Source organism: Prionailurus viverrinus, chromosome D3 (assembly GCF_022837055.1).
Source record: "Prionailurus viverrinus isolate Anna chromosome D3, UM_Priviv_1.0, whole genome shotgun sequence".
NCBI lineage: Eukaryota > Metazoa > Chordata > Mammalia > Carnivora > Felidae > Prionailurus > Prionailurus viverrinus.
In genome coordinates, this window is record NC_062572.1 from 50045525 (window position 1) to 50071797 (window position 26273).

Below are 26273 nucleotides of genomic sequence, written 5' to 3' on the forward strand. Positions count from 1 at the left end.
TAAAATCTGAAGAAATAATAATAATATATATGTAACATGTAACCTATAAATCCAGTGTGGATTATATTTGTCTTCAATGCAGTCATAAAATTTAATTTTTTAAACTTTATGGGGTGCCTGGGTGGCTTAGTCGGTTAAGCGTCCGACTTTGGCTCAGGTCATGATCTCACTGTTCGTGGGTTTGGGCCCCGCGTCGGGCTCCATGCTGGCCGCTCAGAGCCTGGAGCCTGCTTCAGATTCTGTGTTTCCCTCTCACTCTCTGCCCCTCTCCCACTCACACTCTGTCTCTGTGTCTCTGTCTCTTTGTCTCTCTCTCTCTCTCAAAAATAAACATTAAAAATATTTTTTTATGAGGAAGGGGCCCCCAGAAGGCACGGTACAGCCCTGCATGTTTGGCATTACCTGTGTCATTGGACACCTCACAACTTCCACCCTCGCCCTCTGGTTCTATCAGCAGCAAGAAGGTAAGCCAGGCCATTTTGAAGGTTTGGTAAGAGTAGGTGGGACAAGCACTCCACGGTGCTTGTTTCCCAGGGCGGTCAGCCCTAAGGGAACACAGCCTGTGATCATGGGCCACTGTGACTCTCTTTCCTGTCAAGGGCACCGAGCTGACTCGTCGCCGAGGCCATGACTGGGTACCACTTCTCTGGTAAACACCCTCCTGGTGAGGTGTGGAGCACACCCTGCCAGCTGTCTTCCCATGGATGAATGCCCTCTGGTATCCTGGGGACCGAGGCAGCACCCAGGAATCTTTACTGGAGTAGATGCCTATCAGGAAAGCCTAATTTGTACATTTATCTTTTAAGGAAAATTTCTTTGAACTCCTGGATCTGGGGAGGAGTGAGAAATGTGTGAGGAAACAGTAAAGGTTCTCCACGCCTCTCTGATAAATTCATTGCCCCCACTGTCCTAGGGCAGCAGGAGCCTTGGGATACACACAGGTAAGTCACAGAGCTCCCATGCGGTCAGCTGCATGGAGCTGACAGTGCAGCGGGCTTAGGGGGGCGGCCTTGTGTGACTTCAGGGGGTCTGAATGAGCATGTGGTCAACCTAGACCAAGGTGCCAGCTTCAGTGCTCCTAGCTGATGGTATGCCAGATTCTGGGCAAAAGACTACAGCACTTCCCATTTTAACCTCACAACAGTCCTCTCAGGGAGATGCTGTTGCACCCATTTTACAGATGAGGAAACTGAAGGGTAGAGAGGATACCGAGAGACAAGATGAACTGTTCAATGGATAACCCTCAAGTGGCCTGGCAACAGGGTCTCTGGGACTGAGGTGGGAGGGGCTGTGCATGGTCTTTTCTCGCTCGCTGTCTCCAGATCCTGGGCACTGGCGTTCCCAGCACCTCCTTGAATAGCCTGTGTTTACGCTAAGACTTCCTAGTACCCCAGCATGATTTGTCCCTCACCCTCCAAAACTCCTTTCATGCCCAGTAGAAAGAGAGAGCTTTCCTCCACAGGAGCACAAGCATGGCCCACCAGGCTGAGAGGACGCAGCCAGTTCTGCAGGCACCAGCTGACCCTTCTCCCTGTGAGATTCATCCTGTCCCAGCAACACCCTGCAGTTGCCTATGTTCATGAGCATAACCAAGGTCAAGCAGTGTTCCCAAGGTCACATAGCTAGCAAGGCAAGGGGCAGAGCCAGGACTAAACCCAGGCTGAATAATTGTAGAGCCTGTGTTCTAAACCACTGCATTCTATCCAAGTGCTCCTTTTTCATCAAAAACAGCTTTAAAAACAAAAACAAAAACAAACAAAAAAGCCTAAATAGTTCCTGCCCTGGCTTTCTCACAGGGTTCCTGGGAAGGCTAAATGAGACAATGTATACAAAAGTTCTGTGCTTCCTAGTTTAATACTCACCCCTCTTCATCTTCAAATTGCTTAGTCTTCAGTTGGTTTTGTTCTTGATTTGGGGCTCTGATGATTCTGAAAAGCAAAATTATTGATATGCACAAGGTCAAAGCCCTTTAGGTGACTACATTTCAGTAGGGTGTAGTGATAGGAAGATAGCAGACTGATATCAGGATATCTGACCTCTAGTCTTGATAATGTCATTGTCCTTATTTTGTACCTGAACATGTGGGCACCATCCTTTCATTATTGAGTACTCTACTGTAACCAGATTCTGTGCTGGGCAATGCGGGTGCAGGAAAAAAAGTCTCAATTTTTGCCTTCAAGAAGCACAGCCTAGTCTTTCTGGCAATGGTTAGAAAAATGTGGTAGACCACACTTTGTCATTATTTGCTGCTTTTTCTGTGAGGGGATTGCTTTTCTCTGCCTTATTGCCATTGGCTTTGGCATATGACTTACACTGGCCAATGAATGCAGGTCAAAGTGGCATACACCACATCTGAGCCAATGCATGTCTTCACCAGTTCTCTTACCTTTTCTTCTCTGCTACAAGACCAGTGTGGCCCAAAGACTACACTTTGTCCTTGGTTCTGGAATAAAAGAAAAGCTATACTTAACCCACAGAAGATGTGAATCATGAGCAAGAAATAAACCTTTTACTGTTGTGGTTGTAAGACTGAGATTTGGGGGATATTTGTTATGCAGCTTAACTTAGCAAAAGCTGAGCGATACAAAAGGAAAGAAGTAGGCTCTATGTTTCTGTCCCCTTGTTTGCATCAGTTTGGAGATAAGAATGGTAATCCTTGTGTCTAAATTAATAGATTTTATGTGGCTCAAAAACCTATTTTATTCATTTCTTGTCTTCAGAGCCATTGAGTCTAGGCAGCCAGGGGTCTGGGCAACCGGGACAGGCCAAATCCACAGAACAACTTTGCTGCCCCTTTGCCTCTGGCCTTGGTGTTGGGTCCTATGCTTGAATATTTCTTTATCACTGTTTCTGGCAAGTGGTTGGTTCTTTGTGTTGAAATAGCTCCAAGCTGCTTTTCTGCCCACATTTGTAGGGTAGGATCCGGGGGATATTTGTCACTCATGTTGGGTGAGGACTTTATATTGGAAGTAAATTATTCCTATTATACAATCCTGAATTGGGTTCAGAAGATGCTTCTGCTTGTCTACCTTTCCCCCAAGTCACCCATCAGAGTCCTTCTCTGTGGGACACCCCTGACTCCCTCTGTCTCATCTTCCTATTTATTTTCTTTACCCATGATTACTTTTTCTTTCTTTCCTATTTGATGAAACTGAAAGGACAGAGTCAGTTCCTTCATAGTGTAAAATCTGGAAGACAAACCAACCTTTCTAACACTGAGAGCTTCTTACAGCCTAACCTCCACGTGTGAGGTTGTACTAAACAAGGCCCACCGTGCCTCTCTCCTTGCTTTCCTCCCTCCCGCCTCCTTTCTTTCTTCTCTCCTCCCATCCCTTCTCTTCTTCTTTCATCCTTTCTTTCATTTCTTTCTTCCAGCGAATATTTATTGAGCCCCTATGATATTCCCTGTTGCTTGCACTAGGCACCGAAGAGGGTTCAGTGAATAAAACAGATCAAGATGCTTCTCCCCAAAGCTATGGGAATGATAGAAGTGGGTAGGGTGGACATCCCAACCTATTATTCTTCTATATGGAAAGCTGAAATATTGGTGTCATCTTATTATTTTTTCAGTTGTTCTGAATGTAAAACTATGGTAGAGATGAAGGAGAAAAATGATAACAGAAGGTCACTTACAGTTTCTCCTGGAAAAGCCATCTCTCTGTAGGTTTATCACAGTGAGCCTTGGCATCTTCAAAGGTTGGAGCTGCCACAGGGATAAGAGATCATTCAGCACAGTGCTCCCCAGAATTTTCACAAAGTGGCCCTGGGGCAGAGCAACATGAATCACTGTCCCTGAAAGATGCCTGGACTCTTTAGCATGAAGCCGCCAGACACATGGGAAATTTCTTTGAAATATCTTTTGTGATTTAAAAATTAATGTATTTTTTGCATGCTTTTCATAACATAGCTGTTTGTTTTAATATAAAAATTATCCTCTCAAGATCACATATTGGATGATTCCATTTATATGAAATGCCCAGAATCGGCAAATCCAGAGGCAGACAGTAGATTAGCTGTTGCCCAGGGCTGTGAGGGTTGGGGGCTGTGAGAGTGATGGCTAAGGCATACAGAGTTTGTTTTGGGGGTGATGGAAAGATCTCAGATTAATTGTGTGATTGTTGTACAATCTGTGAATATATTAAAAGCCATTGAATTGTATGCTTTAAATGGGTGGATTGTATGGGATGTGAATTTTATCTCATGAATCTGTTAAAAAAAAAAAAAAAAGCTGTCCCTCCCAATCTTCAAGGAAAACTGGCATTCTGGGAAGATGCAGTTGTAGCTTTTTCCCACTGTGTGAGCAGCGGCTAAATGCACCCATTTGAGAATGGCGACTCTAGTCCAACCCCATTAATATACAGACTTATAGAAACCTGAGCTGTGAGGTGACTTGCCCAAGGCCACCCACAGCAAACAGCAGAGCCAGATTTCCTGTGTCCCAGTTCAGGACAACAGGATTAGCCTCCAAACGTACTTTGCATTGAGCTTGAATTTACCTTGTTTCACTTCCTAAATCATTTACTTACCAAGTTGTTTTAGCCACACATGTTCCCTGGTCCTTGGCTTTCTTTGGCTTTCCACGTCCTGGATGTTTCCAAAACAAGAGGCTGAGTCTCTGGATACCTCATCCCGTTGTCTGCAGGGGCTGAGTGGGAGTGGCAGGAGAAGGAGGAGGGGCTCCACCCGTTCTTGCCTTGAGCCCCACTGAGCCAAAGGCCAGCTCTGACTTCAAGAGGCTGTGGGAGTAAGATCCACTATCTGTTTAATCACCAGTGGTATCTGGATGGAAGCTCAGCCAGGACACTCTCATCCTAACCTGTGCAGCATTGGGCAAGCTGTGAAAGTGAAATGCTGAGGTCAGATATGAGGACAGATCATGTAGTAACCTGCAGCCCCGTGACCTTGCTTTCTCCAGATGACCTCATGCCGAGAAATGCACAAGTACATCAAACGTGGCCCCTCCCGGCCAGGCTGGACCATTTCAGCGAGGGGTAGGCCCAGATGATCTCTGATACCTTGGAGCCTCCCTTTTGTCTGGTTCTTTTTTTTCCCTTTTTTAAAATGTTTGTTTAGAGAGCATGTGCGCAAGTAGGGGAGGGACAGAGAGAGAGAGAAGGAGAGAGAGAATCCCTGGTGGGCTCCGTGGTGTCAGTGCAGAGCCTGACATGGGGCTTGACCTCACAAACCATGAGATCATGACCTGAGCTGATATCAAAAGGCAGATGCTTAAACCAGTTGAGCCAAACATGTGCCCCATATCTGTCTGGTTCTACATAGTTCTTGCCTCCATTCTTTAATTTTTTTTTTAACATTTATTTATTTTTTAGGGGGGGAGGGGCAGAGAGAGAGGAGATGCAGAATCTGAAGCAGGCTCCGGGCTCTGAGCTGTCAGCACAGAGCCGGAAGTGGGGCTCGAACTCACGAACCATGAGATCATGACCTGAGCCAAAATCAGACACTCAGTCGACTGAGCCACCCAGGCACCCCTTCTTGCCTCCATTCTTTCATGAGATCTTTACAAAGGTCCTGTGAGATGGTCGAGGAGAGCATTAGTTACCTTTATTTTTCAGATGTGGAAACCAAGGCTTAAGAATCCAAGTTACCCAAGGTTTTTAAGCCAACAAATGGAGAGCTAGACCAGGCTGTTTCTACTAGGTTCTGAGCTGAGATTAGCAGACTGCTCATGGAGGACAGTGCAAAGTTCACCCATGGCCTTAAAGAACAGTATGAGCATTAATCATCATCTGTTGCTTTTGAAGATCACCTCCAACATAGCTTTGTTTTAAATCTATGCCCAAGGCCGAAATGGAATTAAAAAGATGTGAGAGACAGCAGTCCTAAGTGTACTCAGAAGTATTTCTTAATAAGTAGCTCTCTCTCCCCTCCTCCCTTCCTTGAATGTGAGAAGTTAGGAAATGAGCAGTCATAAGCAGAGATGGCAGTGTGAGATATTTCACAGAGGGGGTGTTTAACCACCTGTCTAGGAGATGAGCAGCTCGTCCTCGAGGTGGCTTTAACAGAGAACCAGTCCTTCCACAGCCGAGTGAAGGAAATTTGGGAAGTTTGGGGTCTGGAATTCTGGGCCAAGCCATCTCACCGTCTCTGTCAGGAGAGATCCCCGCCCCTTTGATTAGGGTTCAGTTGTCTTACTATAATTCAGTTAGAGTCAAAAGATTAAAAATTATCTGCTGCTCTAGCTGCAGTATTAAAAATATATATATTTATTTATTTTTGAGAGAAAGAGCATGAGCGGAGGAGGGACAATGAGAGAGGGAGACAGAAGATCTAAAGCGGCTCTGCACTGACAGTAGCGAGCCCAGCGAGGGGCTCAAACTCACGAATCCTGAGATTGTGGCCTGTGCCGAAGTCGGACGCTCAACCAACTGAGCCACCCAGGTGCCCCTCTAGGGCCAGTATTTCTTTTTTTTTTTTTTTTTTTTTTTTTTTTTTCAACGTTTATTTATTTTTGGGACAGAGAGAGACAGAGCATGAACGGGGGAGGGGCAGAGAGAGAGGGAGACACAGAATCGGAAACAGGCTCCAGGCTCCGAGCCATCAGCCCAGAGCCCGACGCGGGGCTCGAACTCCCGGACCGCGAGATCGTGACCTGGCTGAAGTCGGACGCTCAACCGACTGCGCCACCCAGGCGCCCCAAGGGCCAGTATTTCTAAAGCACTTTTTAAAATCTGCAAGATCCTTTCTTCAAATGAAATGAAATACGTAAATTTGAGAAAAGCAGAGTTAGGAAAAAGAGGCATCTTGGAGGATGAGCTACCTGGAGCTGCTTGCCTTGCCCGCAGTTCTGGCAGCTGGCTGTTACAAAATCTGGAATTCTGACGTAATCTCTTACTTCATCTATGGGGAAACGGGACATAATAGCAGTGATCATGGTTATATTCCATTGTGCTCTCACTTTACACTCATCTTTTTATTCTCCCAACAGCCCCACAAGATACGTGTGTTATTTTCTCGGATCATCAGAACAGGAACTTGAGACTCAGGATGATTAAGCAACTTGCCTGAAGTCACTTAAAGAAATGCATGGAGGGACAAGGGACTAATGTCCAGGACTGTCTGGCTGCAAAGCCAGCCCTGGGCTAAGCCTTCAAAAACACACATTTCCCACTAGACCCATACTCTGCAGGGACAAGACCTTGATGGAAACTTGAGGTAGATTTGTTTTTCTGTCCCTCAAAGGGCACCTTTCATGATGCCTGCTTTGAACAGTGGAAGGGCCCTGACTGGTCTGTGGCTCTTGGTGTCCTAAAGGAGGGGTTGGCAGTTTGTCTGTGACTGAGAAGTAAGTCAGGCCACATCCCCAAAGTCCCTGAAGCTGCAGCAGCAGGGATGCCAGGCCTCGGTCCCTGACACATAAACTGCATTGTCGCTTAGAGTGACTTCCGCCTGGAAGCTGGCACTTGGGGGGGGACTTGGCAGTAGAGCAGGCTAAGCCCTTTGGGAGCATCTGATCCAAAGTCCTTACTGTACTTACTTGGAGTGACAACAGAGGAAGAGGAGAAAGTCACGTGCCAGTGCTGACCATGCCACCTGGGAGTACAAAGTTTTCAATAATGTTCCTTGAGTATAAGTCTGTTCATTTATAAGTTACATACCTGGCTGTCAGTACTGTTCTATATTATGCATATTTAAATCTATCCCCAAATTTAAAAAATTAAAGAATGAAATAAAATATACACCTAGAAATTCTACTATTTTTCTCTTCTCCCTAGTTGGGTTGTGTTAAGGATAAATTTGGAGCACTCACTTTGGAGAACTCTGGACCAGCCTCCCTATGAGCTGGGTAATTTAGGAACCTGAGGTCGGATGTTCAGTTTTAGGTGGTTTTTTATTCTAAGCACCACCCCCCCACCCCACTGCCATAATAATAATGTCATTACTTCATTCAGTTTTTTATTGTGGTAAAATATGCAGCACATAAAATTTACCATCTTAGCCATCTTTAATTGTACAGGTCAGTGGTATTAAGAACATTCACCTTGTTATACAGTCATCACTAGTCATCTAGAAACGGAGGCATTTCTAGAACTTTTTCATCTCCCCAAAGTGAAACTCTGCCCCCATTAAACAATGACTCCCCATTCTCCAGGCCCTGATAATCACCATTCTATGTTTTGCTTTTATGAATTTGACTACTCCAAGTCAATAATTATTTTTAAGCTCCTATGATGACTCAGGTGGTGGTTTGGCACATGAGATTCAGAGGTGAGCAAAGCAAATGAAATTCCCACCCTCCGACCTCCAATAAAGTCTGCTTTAATGAACTAAACTTACCTAACTAACCTAGCTCTACTTTAGATTAGCATCTTTGGAGAGCCCAGGAGATGGGCTATATCCAAGCTGGTGGCCAAGTGCGGAATACAGGGCAGGTGAGATGAGAAGGGTTGGGGGAGGTGAGGCTGGAATTGAGAGAGGTGTGACAGGTGACTACTGGATAAAAGGGAAATACCTTCCCACAGAATTCCTAAAGAATTGGAGGAGAGATGGGACTTCCTGCATCACATAGGTTGAAGCCATATTTGTTTTAATTGAATGCTATAAGAGTCATCCCAAAAGGCTAGCGGGCATGCGAACATTGGGGTGTCCTCATTATCAGTAACCCGCGCGTGACTCAGGCTTCAGAGCTTGGGAGGAACAGGTGTCAGGTGTGGAGAGAAGAGAGTGGGTAGGGGCTACACCCCCTGGGGTGCAGCTTGGCTGTGTGGCTAGAAGCCTGCCCACATCTGACTGGATCCCACGCTCTGCCCCTCCGCCTGCCTTTGCCTCAGGATAAAATTATACATTTCCAATTACAGGGCTGGTCAAAAATCAATACAAAGGTGGGAGAGGACAGATCATTTTTCTTACGGAAGTAACCATTTTCATTAATTTTTCATTAGTGCTGCCTTTGTTTTGCTATCCATCACCCGCAGAGCTGCAGCCTGCGTCAGTGAGTGTGCATGCCTCTTGGCTTCAGGAGTTACTGCTTGATAAAGCCAGCAGGTCACTGCCCAGGACTACTGCCTGCGCAGCTGGTGTAGGTGACTGTTTTGTGACCATCCTGTTGGTTGGAATGTGCTTAAAAACACCAAAACTCAATCGTAACTCTATTATGGAAATTCTCTTTGTAGCACATGTTGGGGTTCGTTGCATTTCTTTTCAGGGGTGTACATAAGTCAAGCCCTTCGTGGACTCTTGGTGCTGATTGACATGAGGGGTCTGTTTGGCTGGTGTACTTGGCTGAGGGCCAGCTGTATACCTTTGGGACCTTGGGCCTCTGCCTGAGTGCGGGCGGTTTCTTGTGTCTTGACATGTGCTTCTCTGTGCTTTTAATGCAATTATTTTATCCTTAAACTCAGTTCCCTAAGTTCAGCCTGCCCCATCTCTCTATGAAGCCTTCTCCACTCCCCATTATGGCAGAATTGCTTGGCCAGTAAACCTTATCCCCCGCCCCTCCCATTATGCTCTTCATACAAGTGCGTTGACTACTCATGTGGGTCTCCCCCTAACGTTATCTGAGAACAGGGGCAGTGGCTTTTTAGTTTTCAATTGTCAACACCTAACAGCACCTGGCCAATGGTAGGTGATTAATGAATGTCATTAAAAAACATAAAAACAAAAGACAAAGGCAACTGGAAGTCATTCCTCATTTTGTGTAAGCAAGGGTAAGACCCCTCATTAGCAGTGGGAGGTGAAGCAGGCCTGACATTACCCCCAAATGACTTATCCTATTGTAAAAGAACTAGGTGCTAATCCCAGTTCTGTGGCTAATTAGCTGTGTAACCATGAATAAGTCATTAACACTGAGTACTTATCAATAAAGGGGGGATTCTCTTCCAGCCCTAATGTCCTTAACCCCAAGAACCTCTGCCCTTGGAAAAGAATCCTCCCTCCCATACGCTCACTCGTCAAGCTGAATGACAATGAGCTTTCTGGTGCTAATTCCCTCCGCTGACCCCTATCTAGGCCGCTAGGCTGCCTCTCCCTCCTTCTCACACCGAGGCTTGTCCGGAGCGCTGCTTGCCACACTGGTTGTTACCAGCCTCCTCCTCAGCTTTGTGCCATCAATTCTCTCTGGACCTTTTACTGTTTTCTACAATGTGTTTATATATGACTACATTTGGGACAATCACCCTCATAGAAAACATTTTCACACCCCCACCAAAATTCCCTCAAGTCCCTTTCTAGCCACTGGCCCCCACTCCCCCACCTCTACCCTAGAGGTAACCACTGCTTTAGTCTTGCCTGTTCTGGAACATCATATAAATGGAACTGCATAGCAAGTATTCCTGTGGTTGCTTGACGCTTGATTCCACATAACTTTCTTGAGATCCGTTCATGTTGTTGCATATGTCAGTAGTTCATTCTTTTAAATCACTGAGTAGTATTCTGTTGGTTGAATAAACCACAATTTGTTTACCGATTCTCTATTGTTGGAGGACATTTGGATCGTTTCTGGCTTTGGTCTTTTTTGTGTTTTTTGTTTGTTTCGTTTTAGTTTTGTTTTTTTTAGTCTTTTTGTGTTTTTAACTCCTTTTATATTTGCTTCACTTTAATTTCTAAATGTAATAAAATCATTTAAAAAATGTCACCTCTCACTTACTAGCTACGTGACCATGAGTGGGTTACTTAGACGCTCTGAGCTAATTTCCTTATTTGCAAAATGGGATAATGATAGTAGTTTTGCCATAAGATTGTTTTGGTTATTTTTTTCCCTTTCTAAGGTAAAATTTTTATATTTGAAGAACATCATGCTGCACATTTTCTATTTTTTTTTTTTTTATGTTTATTTGAGAGAGAGAGCATAAGCAGGGGAGGGGCAGAGAGAGAGGAGGACAGAAAATTCAAAGCAGGCTCTGCACTGACAGCAGTGAGCCCAGTGCAGGACTTGAACTCATGAACCACAAGGTCATGACCTGAGTAATGCTCAACCGACTGAGCCACCCAGGCGCCCCATATTGCACATTTCACACAGTCATGTAAGAAAGCAAAGATGTATCCTTCCCTCATCCTAGAAATAAAGAAGGGCGTAAAAAATTTTTTTTAAAAATCATGAAACTTGGAAGTTTAGCACCAGCATCCAAAATAAATTTTTAAAAAAGGGAAAAAAAGCATTTGCTACATATTTTAGATTTCTTTGGTTGGGGTTCTCCATATGTGGTATTAATAATTCTTCTTTCAATTCCTATTACCAAAACAGTAAAAACCAAGAAAAAATATTTTACATATTCATATAAATATGTAGCCACATTATAATGATTAGGTTCATATATTCAATCACTTAGGATATTGCCTAGAATATAGTAAGCACTGTATAAATATTTGCTGTTATTTGTGTTATTATTGAGCTGTCTTGAGGATATGGGTGACATTCTATTCTTGGAAACACATCTGTGGTTCAGGCATTATATGAGGAGTGTAGATTTTGAACCTCATTCTCATCACTCACATCCCTTCTTATAAACATCATGTAAGCTCACTTGTAACCCTGGTGTTAATTTTATTTTTACTGAAAGAATATTAGATGATATGAAATAGATACGGTTCTCAAATATTCAAACTGAAAAAGTATTATCAACCTAACTTGCTGAGCCTCTACCCTTGGCAAATACACTATTAGGAATTTTTGAAGTAGAAAATATTCCGAATAATTCTTGGTTTATAGAGTGTAGAAAATAATAGCTATATCCAATCATTCATGTTAAGATGTGCCATTTTAATAAAGTAAAAAGTTTTTTGGGGGGGAGGGAATTGTGTATTTTCCTCTGCCATTTCCTTCTAGCTACTGGCCTGCCTCTCTTTTCCTCTGGAAGATCTTAAAGGAATCATGTGCAATCACTGTCTTTAACTCCTCACCTCTGATTCCCTTCTGAGATTGCTGTGGTCTGCCTCTGAATTCGAGCTCATCACAATTGCTTCCTCTCAGGGCAGCAATGGCCTTGTTATTGCCACACCTGATAAACAGGTTTCAGTCCTGTCCCTGTTTAACCTCTTTCGGGCACTGGACACTTTCACACTCCCTTTGAAACATCCCCTCCACCCCAATTTCCCACCCCATTTGATTCCTACCTCCTGGGCCACTCATTCTGAGTCTCTACCCACATCTGAGCTGGTGGGTCTCCAGGTGCATGTCCCCCCCCCCCGCCAACCCGCCCACCCCTATACACTCCCTGGGCTTCAGGCAATTTCCTGTCAGTCATCACTCCAAAACCACATGTGTAAGCTCAGCTCCTCCCCTGGTGTCCACTCTAACTGTCCCCATCTCTGCTCACCTAGTTGCCCACAGCCACCTCCCTGCCGTATGCTCAGCACCAAACTGTTGAGAGTCCTCTTTACATGCCCTACAAATGCAAGCTCCTTCCTGCCTCCCTTCCCTCTTTCTCTCAAGGGCTCCCCAACCATCTGGAAGCCTGAGGTAGACACTTTGGAATCATTCTTGATTCTTTTCTCTCCTTCACCACCCACATCCAACAGCTCATCAAGTTCTGCTGTTCCTACCTTGGAGATGTCTCATGAGTTCACCCCTCTTCTACCTCCCAATTGCTTTTATTTATCATAATAGCTCTGTAAGACAGCTGGAACAATCTCCCAATTTACCTCTTCAGTCTCTGTCTGCTCTGCTTCCTACTCCATTCTGCCACAAAAATTCGTAAAAGCAAATCTAATTACATCACTCTTCTGCTTAGAAATATAATGATTCCTTGTTGGCCATGGCTGGCTCCCCCACTGGGCCTGCCTGGCCTCAGGGTCGCTGGAGGTAGGGCTCCCACCTCAGGGATGCTGAGTTAGTTTTGGGGCCTAGATTTCTGCAAAGAGTTCCCTTCCCTGCCCCTGTTCCGCTCTACAGGAACCTTGCTATTCTCAGCATCCTGGCATCGCGCTTCTTCAAGCCTCAGTGCTCTGGCTCAGCCCAGGCTATTGTCTCTACGTGAAACCCTCTTTGCTCCACATTTCCTTCTTTGTGTTCCTGGTGGGGTCATCCTGCAAGATTCTCCTCCTCCCCAGCTGTGTCAGGGCTTCTCTGGCTTCCCTAGGATGGGTTCCCTAGAAGTGTTTGTTCCTTCGCCTGTGTTCCCTGGCTCATCTGCACATACCTGTCAGGGCATTGATTGACTCTGCTGATCTATTACAAGGCTACCTGCCTGCCTTTGCTGGGATCTCCCTCAGCAATCTTCTCCCGCCTGCATCCTTGGTGGCTAGCACAGTGCCTGGCACGCTGGCCCCACTTAGTGCTTGGCCCATGAGTGAATGGATGAACCTCCCTTCTTCCTTCCTTATTTCCAGCACTGCTTGTCAGATGGTGCCATTGGCAGTGTAAATAGCTGACAAGAATTGAGTGTGGTTTTGTAAATGCTGCCTTAGTTAGGACCTCCAGTTTCTCTGAGTCAGTTTTGGAACGTTTTATTTCACTGATGCCTTTTATTTCAAAAGAAGAAAATTATAGAGGGATGGAGGAGGGGACGACAGGAAAGAGCCTTCTCAACTCTGAAACCTGTTTGATTTGAGTGTAATAAGAGACTCGCTTATTTCATTGTAAAGAACTTCCAGGCTGTAGAGCCCCGCTGAGGTGGGTTTCCTGGTTCCTGGGGAGTAACGTGCATTTCTTCAAGCAGCAGGGCACTGCCTTCTTGCCCAGCTTTTGCAGCGTGGAGAGGCCTCACAGCACAGGGCAGGGGCGGGGGGGGAGGGGGATCTGAGGCCTGGCGAGGGTGACATCTGGGAAACAGAGCTGCCTACAGAGACAAATGTAGGGCAAAGCACTCATCTGGAGGGTGCTCTGGGACATTCCAGGAGTGAATTTTTCCTATTGGTGGGCTAGACTCGTTGAGTTAGCAGTCAGCCTTGGTTTTATTTTCTCATTCACAAGAAAACCCTAAGGAAAGATAAGATACATGAAACATGGCAAGACTAAAAGTGAAGCTTATAGGGACTTTGTACACCCAAAAGGAGGCTCTTTGCTTTAGTCAGAATAAGAAGAGAAAAAAATAATGGTGAACATGCACTGAGCCCTGTCCTCTGTATGTGTTAATGCGTTTATTCAAAGTCTCACAAAACTCCTATGCATTAGACACTGCCATTACCCCTAGGTTTTAGATGAGGACTCTGAGACACAGAGAGGTTGCCTAATTTTTCCCAAGGTCACACAGCCAGTGAGCAGGATCTGTACCTACACTGGTATCCATCGTGCCACAGAGCTTCTCAAGGCAAGAAGGAGGGAGAGGCTGGTGCCGACTGGGGCCAAGAGAAAACAGATCTACTTCACTGCTGTTTTATTTCTGCCTTCCTGATCTGAGAGAATGGACTTTGAATTGGAAGGAGTAAATCAAACACAACAAGGAAGGGACTAGACTTTAAGACTGAGGCAGACTGAGCTGGCATGAATTTAAGTCTCCTGGTCTAGATGAAACACAATCCTGGATAAGGAAAGGACTTGTAGATTTCCTAGAGGAAGCGGCATGGGGGTAAAAACTGAAAGTCAGTAAGTGTTCCTGTTATCAAAAAGGATCTAAAAATGGGCTATGTTAATGGCATCTTTTCCACATTATGTATTAGGATTTTAAAATTGCAAGTAACAGGGCGCCTGGCTGGCTCTATCAGTAGAGCATGTGACTGTTGATCTCAGGGTTGTGAATTTGAGCTCCACATTGGGTGTAGAGATGACTTAAAAATAAAATCTTAAAAAAATTTTTTTTCAATAAAATGTTGAATAGCATAAGCCAATTTAAACAGCTTAAATAAAGTAGAGCTTTTTGTAAGGACACAGAGCTGTGTTACAGAAGCAAGGGTAGGGATGGATTAGGCCTCAGGACTGAACCAGAACCAGAGAATCACTGTTGCTTCTGCTGTACATTTGCCTCTGAATTTTCCTGTGGCTGTGAACTTGGGGGCCCACAGAGTCCAGGTTGATGGTTCCTCTTTTGAAGAGCTAGTCAGCCTGAGACCAGAGTCTCTAGGACCCAGTGATGTATTCCTGGGTAAAGGACTCTGGGCTGATCAGTGGTGGGGGAGAGTCCTGGGTAAACAGAGCTGCTCTATGTACAATGGCTAATGGAGGTGGACAGGGGGAGGTGCGGGTGTCAGTTCACAGGGAATTGTGCAGAGGGGCAGGGAACTGTACTTAGGTGGGAGGAGGGCGTCTACACTGATACCCAAATTTCTCACCAAATTCTGGAATATGTTCATAAATAGTTTTCCAAGAAAGCAGACTCCTCTGAACCCCTCAGAAGATCTAATTCTACCCTCCCCCCCCCACTTTTTTTTGAGAGAAAGAGAGCACAAGTCGGGGAGGGGCAGAGAGAAGGAGAGACAAAAATCCCAAGCAGGCTCCATGCCATCAGCACAGAGCCTGATGCAGGGCTCGAACTCACGAACTGTGAGATCATGACCTGAGCCGAGATCAAGAGTCAAACGCTTAACCAACTGAGCCATCCAGGTGCCCTGTCATTTCCCTTTTGATAGACTTACTGAAAGGGTCAGTAAGAATGGCATAGACAAAATAATCAGGATAATCTTATGAAAAGCTGTAAGGGCATCACCTTTGTCTTCTTCATCTTTGAGTGGCTGGTGCATAGAGCAGGGCTGGTACACAGCAAGTGCTCAATAACTGAAGAATGAATGAATGAATGAATGAATGAATGAATGAATGAACTATGCTGAATGACAGCATAGTCCTGTGAGGTCATGGCTGTTGAGGGCACCTGTACCCACAGAATACTGATCAATGGACTGGGGTCATCCTGGAGAGAAAACTTTGACAGTGAGCTTTGGTAGGACAATTACGTCAGTGATTTGGGGGCAGACAGGCCATGCTTACAGAACTCTCACATGACTGGAAGCTAGAAAGAGGGTGAGATAGCCTCCTGGGGACAGATGGAGGTTCCCAAAGCACCCAAGAGGCCGGAATGAAGGAAAAACACCCAATTCTCTGGAATTTCACCAGGACTAACAGCAAGTTCTTCATGTGGCTAAAAGGGACCAATTATATAAGGAGTATGGGATACCTGCCTTGATCGAAGTCAAGCTCAGAGTGGTGTCTGCTTCTTGGGCTGTACTAAATTGGGTATAATGTCAAGATTAGGGGCATTTTAGTTGAAGAAATGGGGGCTGCTTAATCTGGTGAAGGAAGTTTTAAGGGCTGATGCAATGTCTTTCTTCAAACAGTGGGGGCCAGTGGCCCATGGGAGGTCAAAGGGTAACCAAGGCCTGTTGTATCTGATGGCAGTGAGCTCCCCATAATGGTAGTAAAAGCCTACATTTGTGCAGGGATTTGCCATTCTCCATTCTCTCTTACTTGCTCCCCACACATTTAGGCAGAGTTGAGGCAGACGATGTGCCCTCATTATAGCTAGAGAAACTGTACGTTTAAAGACAGAACGTTTAAGTGACCTGTTCAAGGTCATACATTCACAAGTGGCAAGACTAAGGCAGGAATCCAGATGTTCTGGTTTCCACTGTGAAGGACACTTTAAGCTTCCCATGATCAAGGTGTTGAAAGAGAAGCCAGAAGACCGTGGCAGGGATGTCGTGGAGGTGAGTCCTTCCATGGGAGAGAGAAGGGCTGCCTTGAAGACCCCCAGCTCTTGGGGCACCTGGGTAGCTCTGTCAGTTAAACTCAGCTCTTAATCTCAGGATAGTGAGTTCGAGCCCCCCACTGGGCTTCACGCTAGGTGTGAAAACTATTTAAAAAGTAATTAAAAGAAAGAAAAGCCCCCCAGATCTGTGTGTCTGTGATGGTGAGGATGCCCTATGAAGGATGTTAGGCTTTGCTGCAAATTGCCTATATTTGTCACTGTGCAGATGTCCCCCACCAGCCACCTGGTGAACACCAGGCTTGTGAGGGGAATGTTCAACATGAAAGCTGAGATGGTGCTTTCCCTGACTTTGTGCCCTCTATCATTTAAAAATGAGTTACGTCATTTATTCTAAAGGATGATTTAAGGAAATTGCTGCTTCTGCCTTTTGGAACCATGTGTTTAATACTTGGCGCTTTACTTCAAGGTTTATGAGTTCTGAATTTTTTAAAAAAATGTTTGTTTATTTTTGATGGGGGGGGTGGGGATAGAAAACGAGCTAGCTCATGCAAGTGGGGTAGGGGTAGAGAGAGAGGAGACAGGATCCAAAGTGGGCTCTGTGCTGAGTGGAGAGCCCCACACAGAGCTCCAAGTCACGAACCATGAGACCATGACCTGAGCCAAAGTCAGACGCTTAACCAATTGAGCCACCCAGGTGCCCCAAATTCTGAATTAATTGCAGAATCAAGCTTTCATTTGTCTGAGACTTCCTAATTGGTGGGAGTGGCAATCAGACACATTTAGTGTGGGTTAAAAAGCACTGGGCAATATGACAACTAAATGCAACGTGTGATTCTTGACTCATTCCAGGATGAGCAAACAAAACAAAACAGTTCTAAAAAAAATTCTTGGGAGTGGTGTGTGTGTGTGTGTGTGTGTGTGTGTGTGTGTGTATAAGAGAGAGAGAGAGAGACAGAGAGAAAGGGGTGAGGGAGGGAGAGTATCAAATCAGTGTTAAATTTCCTGAGAGTTACGTAGGAGTATGTTCTTTCTCTCAGGAGATTTCATGCGGAAGTACTTAGGGGTGAACTGTCAGGATAGGTGCAGTTTATTTTCACATGGTTCAGCCAGAACAACACAGAGAGAAGTGGGAGAGCAAATATGGCAAAATGTTAACAACCGATGAATCTAAGTAAAGGGTATGTGGTGGAATTTGTACTTGTGTTTCTGCTTTTCTGAAGGTTTGAATGTTTTCAAATGAAATATAGGGCAAAAGTAGTTAACACTGAAATAAAGGCAGATTTCAAGAAACGTTTCTAGTGTATTGTGAGCCTAAAAATGAAAAGCTCCAGTGAGTGGTAAGTAGGCAAGTTGAGGCAAACCGTGTTACCTTTTGTCTTTTCTTAGCAGTGGAAAGCCAGGAAGCCACAGAATAAAACAAAGACTGTTTTGTGTGGGAGATGAACTCATTTATCAGCCGCATTCAGACTGGAGAGGCAGAGGGAAAGATCAGACTGTTTAAGTTTCTTTTCTCCACCCCTATTCTATCGCTCTGATTAACCCTATAGTTACTTCCTGATGCCAGTATGTTGGCACGCATACAGCATCTTTGAACTAGAAGCCATTGTTACTTTTGCTTTTCTGGCAAATACTCTTAGTTTAAATAAGTACAGAATTTAAGAATCTATCTTTAAAATTAATATTGAAAGTCAGATAATTTGCCAAGTAAAAGAAGTGACCTTTAAAAAAATTCCTTACAAATTCATCTAGAGAGTAACAAAATACATCTTTTACATAAAAGTGTTGCTGGGAAGTGTTTGGGTTGCGAATGTGTAATTTGGAAAGTTATTACACTTGTTACAGACACTTTTATGGACCCAGGAAAATTTTACACAAGGCAGGTTCAACCTGTTTGTCAATCTGCTATTCCTCCCGGAACCCAAAGGAGTCCATAGGGCCTGGGTGCAATAGTTGGCCAGAGCTGACTTAGAATCTGGGCTCCTTCATTGATTTACTCTTTGGCTCATCCCTAATATTAACTATTTGTGTCTTCTTGCTTTATTTCCCTGATGAGTCTTGGCTAGTTTTATCGATGTTGTTGATTTTCTCAAAGAACCAATGCTGATTTCATTGCTTTCCTCTATTGTATCTTCTGTTTCTGTTTTATTGATTTCCATCCTGATCTTTATCATTTTTGTTCTTCTGCTTCCTTTGGATTTCACTTGTTCTTCAATTTCTAGTTTCTTAGGGTGGGGGTGAGGGGTCATTGACTGGAAGACTTCCTTCTTTTCTCATATAGATATTTAGTGCTATAATTACCTTCTGAGTACTGCTTTATCAAAATCCCAAACATTTTGATATGTTATATTTTCATTTTAATTATGTTCAAAATACTTTCTAAATGCCCTTTTGATTTCTTCTTTGATTCATGTGTTATTTAGAAATGTGTGTTTAGTTTTCAAATATTTGGGGATTTTCTAGGGATCCTTCGGTTGTTGATTTCTTTTTTTTAATGCCTATTTATTTTGAGAGAGGGGGGGGGGAGCTCACAGCGGGGAGGGGCAGAGAGAGAGAGAGAGAGAGAATCCTAGGCAGGCTCTGTGCTGTCAGTGTGGAGTCTGACACGGGACTCAAACCCACGAACCATGAGATTATGGCCTGAGCCAAAATCAAGAGTCAGATGCTTACCTGACTGAGGCATCCAGGTGCCCCAACAGTTAATTATCCTTTAAATATATTTAAGTTATAAGAAATAAAGCCTTTTGTGCTTACCTGTGTAGTTATCATTTCCAGTGCTCTTAATTCTTTGTATAGATGCAGGTTTCCATCTGGTATCATTTTCCTTCTGTCTGAAGGACTTCCTTCAACATTTTGTAGAGAGATCTACTGGTGATGAAACCTTTTAGACTTTGTATGTCGGGAAAAGTCTTTGTTTTTTGAAAGATATTTTTACTGGGTATAGAAATGTAAGCTGACAGTTTTTGTCTGTCAGTACTTTAAAGTTGTTGCTCCATGGGTGCCTGGGTGGCTCAATCATTTAAGCCTCCAACTCTTGATTTTGGCTCAGGTCATGATCTCGCAGTTTGTGAGTTTGAGCCCCACATTGGGGGTACAGTACGAAGCCTGTTTGGGATTCTCTTTCTGTCCCTCCCCTGCTTACACATGTGCTCTGTCTCCCTCCCTCTCTCTCTTGAAATAAATAAACTTTAAAAAATTAAAAATAAACAATAAAAAATAAAGTTGCTCCAATGTCCTCTGGCTTGTATTGTTTCTGACAAGAAATTTTCTATCATTTTTATCTTTTCTATCATTTTTATCTTTTTTTCTGTTTAAAACTTTTCCCTCCCTCCCATGGCTGCTTTTAAGATTTTTTTTCTTTATCACTGTTTTTAAGCAATTTGATTATGATGTGCATTGGTATGTTTTTTTTCAAGTCTCTTTTGCTCAGAGTTCATTGAGCCCCTAGGATCTGTGGGTTGATCATCATCTTCAAGTTTGGAAAATATTCAACCATTATTTATTCAAATATTTTTCTGTCTCCCACCTTCTACACACATTGCTTAAGAGAAATTTCAATTACGTGAAGTTGTCCCACAGCTCAGTGATGCTTTGTTCATTTTGTTTCAGCCTTTTAAAAAAATCTGTGTTTAATTTTAGTTTCTATTACTATATCTTCAAGTTCACTAATTTTTTCTTCTCTAATATGTAATTTTCTGTCAATCATGTCAGGAATATTTTTCAGACATTGTAATTTTCATTTCTAGAAATTTTATTTTGTTCTTTTTCATATTTTCCATGGTGCAACAAATGTGTTCAGTCTTTAGCTCCTTGGACATAGGAATATAGATTAATAACTTTTTCAGGGGCTCCTGGGGGGCTCTTTTGGTTCAGCATCTGACTCTTGGTCTTGGCTCAGGTCATGATCCCAGGGACATGGGATCGAGCCCCTGCTTAGGGCTCTGTTCTGATAGTAAGGATCCTGTTTGGGATTCTCTCTTCCTCTCTCTCAAAATAAGTAAGCATTTTTTTAAAATAACTTTTTTAAAAAAAAGATTAGTAACTGTTTTTGTCAACAAATTCTGTAATCTCTGTAATTACTAGGTTGGTTTAGATTGATTTGTTTTTCTTCTTACTAGAGGTTGTATTTTCCTGCTTCTTTGCATGCCTGGTAATTTTTTATTAGATGCCACATATGGTGGGTTTTACCTTGTTGGGTGCTGGATATATTTGTATTTCTATAAATATTCTTGAACTTTGTTTTAGCATGAGGTTGAGTCACTTGGAAATAGTTTGATCCCTTTGGGATTTGCTTTTAAGCTTTGCTAGGTGAGCTCAGAGCTATGTTTAGTCTAGGGCTAATATTTCCCTACCACCGAGGCATTCTCAGTATTCTAGCCAATGCTCCCTTAATTATAAAGTTTTCCACTCTGGCTGGTGGGAATTGTAACTATTACTGGCTCTGTCTGAGCAATAGTTTTTATATCTTTCTACATAGTTCTTTGCCTAGCCTTGGGTAGTTTCCTCAGACACATGCACTGATCAGCACTCAGCAGAAGACTCTAGGAAGACCCTCCTCAGTTCATTGCTCTTCTTTCTGTGTGTGTAGCTCTCTCCTCTCCATTACCCTACCCTAGTTGCCTTGGCTTCTGTAGATTGCCAGCTCTGTCTCTCCAACTAAGGGAAACCACTGGCTTCTGCCTGGGTTACCCTTCCCTGCACCATGTCTGGAAATTTCCTCAAGGTAGTTAGCCAGGGCAACCTTAGGGTTCACTGTTCTCTGTTGCCTAGTATCCAATCTCTTGAAAGCCATTGTTTCATATATTTTGTCTAGTTTTTTTAGTTGTTTCAGGTGGGAAAGTACTTCTGTTATTCCATATTGGTCAAATGTGAAAGTCCACCATGACTTTTTAAAAAATGTTTATTTATTTATTTTTGAGACAGGGAGAGCAAGCAGGGGAGGGACAGAGAGACAGAAGGAAAAAAAGAATCCCAAGCAGGCTCTGCAATATCAGTGCAGAGCCAAATGCGGGGCTCAATCTCACAAACTGTGAGATCATGACCTGAGCCAAAATCAAGAGTCAGATGCTCAACTGACTGAGCCACATAGGTGCCCCGGTCCAACATAACTTTTAATTGGGCAAAATCCAAAGTAAACATTTAATAACCCATAGTGCTTAAGGGCTTTAATATTATTAATAATTAATTCCCTAATGTATACCAGTTGCTTTACACATATTTTCATTTAATCTAGTGTTTGTGAGTATTAACAAGCTCTCCCAACTGTGGAGTTGGTAACATGAAATCCATACTCTGCATGTTTTAGGAATAGTAGACTTCATTTGTTTATTTTATCTGTCACCAATAGGCATTTCTTTAGCACCTACCAGGTGTGACATAAATATAAATAAGTCATATCTTAAGTTTGGCCCTTAGATGTAGACATGTAAATATATTTTTCAATATCATATGGTAAGTGCAATAATAAAATAGGGTGCTTTAGAACCATAGAGAGGGGTTACCCAGCTGAGGGGCATGTGGGAAGGTGGTGACAGGTAAAAGGTGTCTTAAAAGATGAGTGGCAGGTCATTAAGGAAGTAAGAGGGTAAATATATTCCAAAGCAGGGAGTCTTAAAACAATATGACACATCGGAGCTGAAAACAGTATGCAGGAGGCCGAGGATGGCCACAAATGAGGTTGAGTGGTAGGCAGAGTTAGAGCAAGGAGGGCCTTGGATGCCACCCTAAGGATCTGAGATGATTCTGAAAGCAATGAGGAACCACGTGGGGCTTTTAACAGCTGAGTCAGCAGGCTACTGGGGCGGGGGGTGTAAATTTCGGATGCCCCTTCCAATTCTCAGCAGAAAAATGAATTAAGATCTCATGGAAAGAGTCCACAGAGGAAGAGTTGATAATATGACATTGAGAAGGGGTAGTAGGGATGGAGAGGAAGAGACTGGGTTGAGAAATGCTTAGGAGATACTTTATGTCAAATTTGGTGACCCGCCAAAGTGGGGAGGGTGGGAAACGGATTCCTGGTTTGGGTGGGAGGTGGTGTCTTGAACTGAGATAGGATATTTAGAAAGAGAAGGGATAGAGCTAGGGGTCAAAGTAAGTTCAGTTGTGGATAGTCCAATGGAAATATTTTGCAGACTCTGCATCTGTCATTGCTGATGACAGAATATATTGAAATAAATCATTTTGATAAGTAAGATTATTTTAAATAAGATTGCATCTTACCCACTTGCATAACTCAAAGTCAAATGGCAGAACTATGTCTTATTTGTTACTGTATTCTCAGAGTTGGCTACCCTGCCTGGGGATCTGGGAGAGATTGGCCCTGAAGCACAGGTGATTGGGAAGCCATCGATGGATGAGATCGCACAGGGAGACTGAGAAGAGCAATGACATACAAGAAAGAGATGTTCACGCCTTGGGGTGAGAATTTGAGAAATGTGAGATCTGGTGGCCGTGGGTCATCGATGGGCCCTGTGAAATACCATCCAGATACAGCTGAGCTGCTTTGTCAGTGGTTTTGGTTTTTGGTTTTGCCCTCATGTATTTTTCAGATTAACGCAAAGGCTTTTACTGATTATGCAGAAATCCTTTTGATCCATCGCCTGACTAGCTTTGCTTGGAAGAAAAGTTGTAAGAAATAATGGGTGGGTGTGAGGGTAGGAGTTGGAGGGTGGTTAACACAGAGGCAGAAAGCTATTGGAAGGATTTGGGGGTGTGGCTGTAGTTACACCCTCTGGGGCTATGGGAAGTCAGATTTTGAAATTACAATGGCAGTAGGGAAACGATTACATAGGTCAGTGTTCTATTGTACAAATATCTCTACTCTGCTTAAATTAAGAGCTATAACTGAATTATTTTTAGAAATATGCAGTCTACTTAACAGAATTCCAAATTTTCTGGTATTCATATGTGTTAAGAGACTACATATTTGATAATATGACTCAGAACAACAATATTTTAAAGAATACAGTATCATTTCAAATAAAGAGCAATAATGGATGATATATTTCAGTTTTAGGGCCACAAGCAATCCACCTGCCATCACTTTCTGTTGCCAATCCTGTTGCCCATTACCACCAACACACACACCAGCTGCATCAAATAGGTCACTCAAGTTGCAGACCTTTAAGTGATCCTTTAAAGCCTCCGCAAACTGGATTTAATCAACTGTCCCTACTGGTCTTTCTTCTTCTCCAACTAAGGTGATGCATCCTTGACTAGGATTTGGTCTTAATCTTCCAGAACAGGCTTTCTGAGTCAAGTTCTAGAGTTTGAATGGAATGCACAGCAAGTGTTTCTCTGGTTTTTTCCAGTCCTGCTAGTCAAGAGGATAATTTAATACCTGTACTATCTGTTCCTTATTCTGCAAGCACAATCTGATAGATGGATTGGGAGGAGTGATGAAATACTGGGTTTCACATTGAGTGAAGGAGAAAGAGAAACTGGGGGCCGGGAAGGGGAAGGAGAGAGAGGGTAAACTTGGAGTCATGTGAAATACAGTGGGATTGAGCTCTCTGAATCTAACATAGATCAAAGCACGCACAAAGGAGTTTCATGGTAAATGGTTAGGAGTATAGATTTACATACCTTTTCAAATTAAGGTCTAAGATCAGTATTTAAGTTTCGAAGAAACCCGCACACATTAAAGCATATGGGAAAAAGCAGATTCCCGGAATTCTGTAGCTGGTGGACTATTTCCACGGACCCGGGCAATTCTCTAACTGATTAAGAAAGGATGAGGGCCCTTGGGTTAAATTTCAGTTAAGAATTTCCCTGCCCCACTAACTCCATTTGAAGTATCCATTCTGTCTTTCAAAAGAATAGAAGGCAACTATTGTTTAATAAACATCAGTGAAGCAATAAAAAAGGCACATAACAAATAGAGGGGGGTTATCACTCTCTATTCCTACCTAGATCGAGGGAGCACAGTGATATCACCAAGTATTTTCCAAACTTGCCTGATCAAAGCATCACAAATGGTGGACATTGATTCACAAACTCTTTACTTAGAGATTGAGATTCAGGACATCTGTGGGGACATGGGGTGAAGGGGATGGTAGAAGACTGAAACCTATAACTTTACCAAGTGCTTTTTGTGTGTCTTAAGAATGGGCAAGTTTGCAGAACGCTGATATGATCAATGAAGAACTCATTGGTGGCTCTTCTCAGAGACACCACGCCTTATCAGGGTTTAGTAATTCCTAATCTAACCAGTTAATCACTGCAGTGACATTTTTGTCTAGTGGCTGTCTAATGAAGCATACTGAACTTGCCAAGGACAGAGTAAAATATTTTTTCGCATGAGTTAGAAAACCAGAAAGAGTTGAGTACAAGATATTAATCAAACATGGGTGTGTGTGTGTGTGTGTGTGTGTGTGTGTGTGTGGTTCCAAGTTTCTAGTGGACTTTGGTAAACATTTTTTTGACATATCAATGTCCTCATCTGCAAAATTGGGCTAATGCCAACTTCAGAGGGTTTCCATGAGGACTGAAGGGAAGAGCATCTGTAAACCACTTAGCACAGTGCTTGGCACGTAGTAAGCATTTCATGAAAACTTATCGCGATTGTCAGTTATACACTAGGATTTAAATCTTTATGATCAAATGATATTACGACTAAAAGTTTGCCTTGAATTTTCATACTTTTTATAAGTTATATCTTCAGACAACTTAGTTCTGTGCCATCACATGCGATTTTACCCAAATGGAATTTTTCTAGAATGCCTAAAACTGCTTTATTATTTCATAATTCTCAGAGCTACAAATCCTGCAGATGTCTTGTTTGATCTGTACATTTGAAAAAAATGAATCAGTTCTAACATTCGTGCATCTAGAGATTACACAAAAATCTAGATTTCCAGGTTTTCTGAGGAAAACGAGGCATTTAAGCACATGGGCCCTTTGTTCTCCTGTTGGAGAACCTGCTGGTGTTGAGTAGGGCTGCCCCTTTGAATGGGGCACACATGCTCTTGCCTGTCCCCTAATTTATACGACTCACCTGGCCCTTGTAGGCATCTGAGTTTGTCATCTCTGCACCCAGGATGGTGTCTTATTTTCTCATACATCTGCGGATCGTCAGCTCTCAGACTGGTTAGTAGGTCATGAGTGGACAAATGGGAAAAACAGCAACTTAACTGTCCCTCACACCAACAGACTGTTTCAGCCTGTCAAACCTGCAAACTCCCAGCTGAATATGCATGGGTCCCAGTTTCCATCATGCCCCCAAAGCTCCTGAACACAGTCTGCCCCCAGCCGGGCACCCAAGGTCAACTTCCACTCCTGTCCAATTCCACCTTCCTTTGCCAGCCCTGTTTCACTCTTCTCCAGCTGACCCAGCTGCATCCCACACCACTCTGCAAACCTGCCTTATGTTGCCCCACTCGGGGCCTCTGCCCTCCTTCTGCACCCCTTCCGCAAAAGGCTACCCGTCTTTCGAATCCACCTTGATAGTCCTTGCTTTGTAAGTAAGAATGACAGTATCCTGTAAGGCCTAAGCACGTGCCCTAATTCTGCCCCTGGGCGTACAGGTCTCTGCCCCCTTCCCCCCCCCCCCCCCCCAGCACTCCCCAGCAGAAACCATGTCACCGTCATCATAGTATCACCGAGATGGAGTTCCTGACATATTGCAAGGTATGCTCTCAATATTTAAATACAGGAACACATTTCCATTTTAAGGAGGAAATGCTTCTAATTAATAGTCTGCTTCCTCATCCTACTACAACATGAAACCTTATTTTTCATCAAATAGTG

General features: G+C 43.5%; 1 protein-coding gene across 1 annotated transcript in view; it reads left to right on the plus strand.

The window, feature by feature from the left end:
• The window catches only part of TAF4B (TATA-box binding protein associated factor 4b), a 179162-nt gene extending 156180 nt beyond the window's left edge, over window positions 1-22982 (plus strand). The window contains exon 15 of the mRNA XM_047828514.1: window positions 22807-22982. Within this exon, the coding sequence (XP_047684470.1) occupies window positions 22807-22860 (54 nt within the window). The 3' untranslated portion in view covers window positions 22861-22982. The remainder of the gene's footprint in view (window positions 1-22806) is intronic.
• Window positions 22983-26273: the final 3291 nt, after the last annotated feature.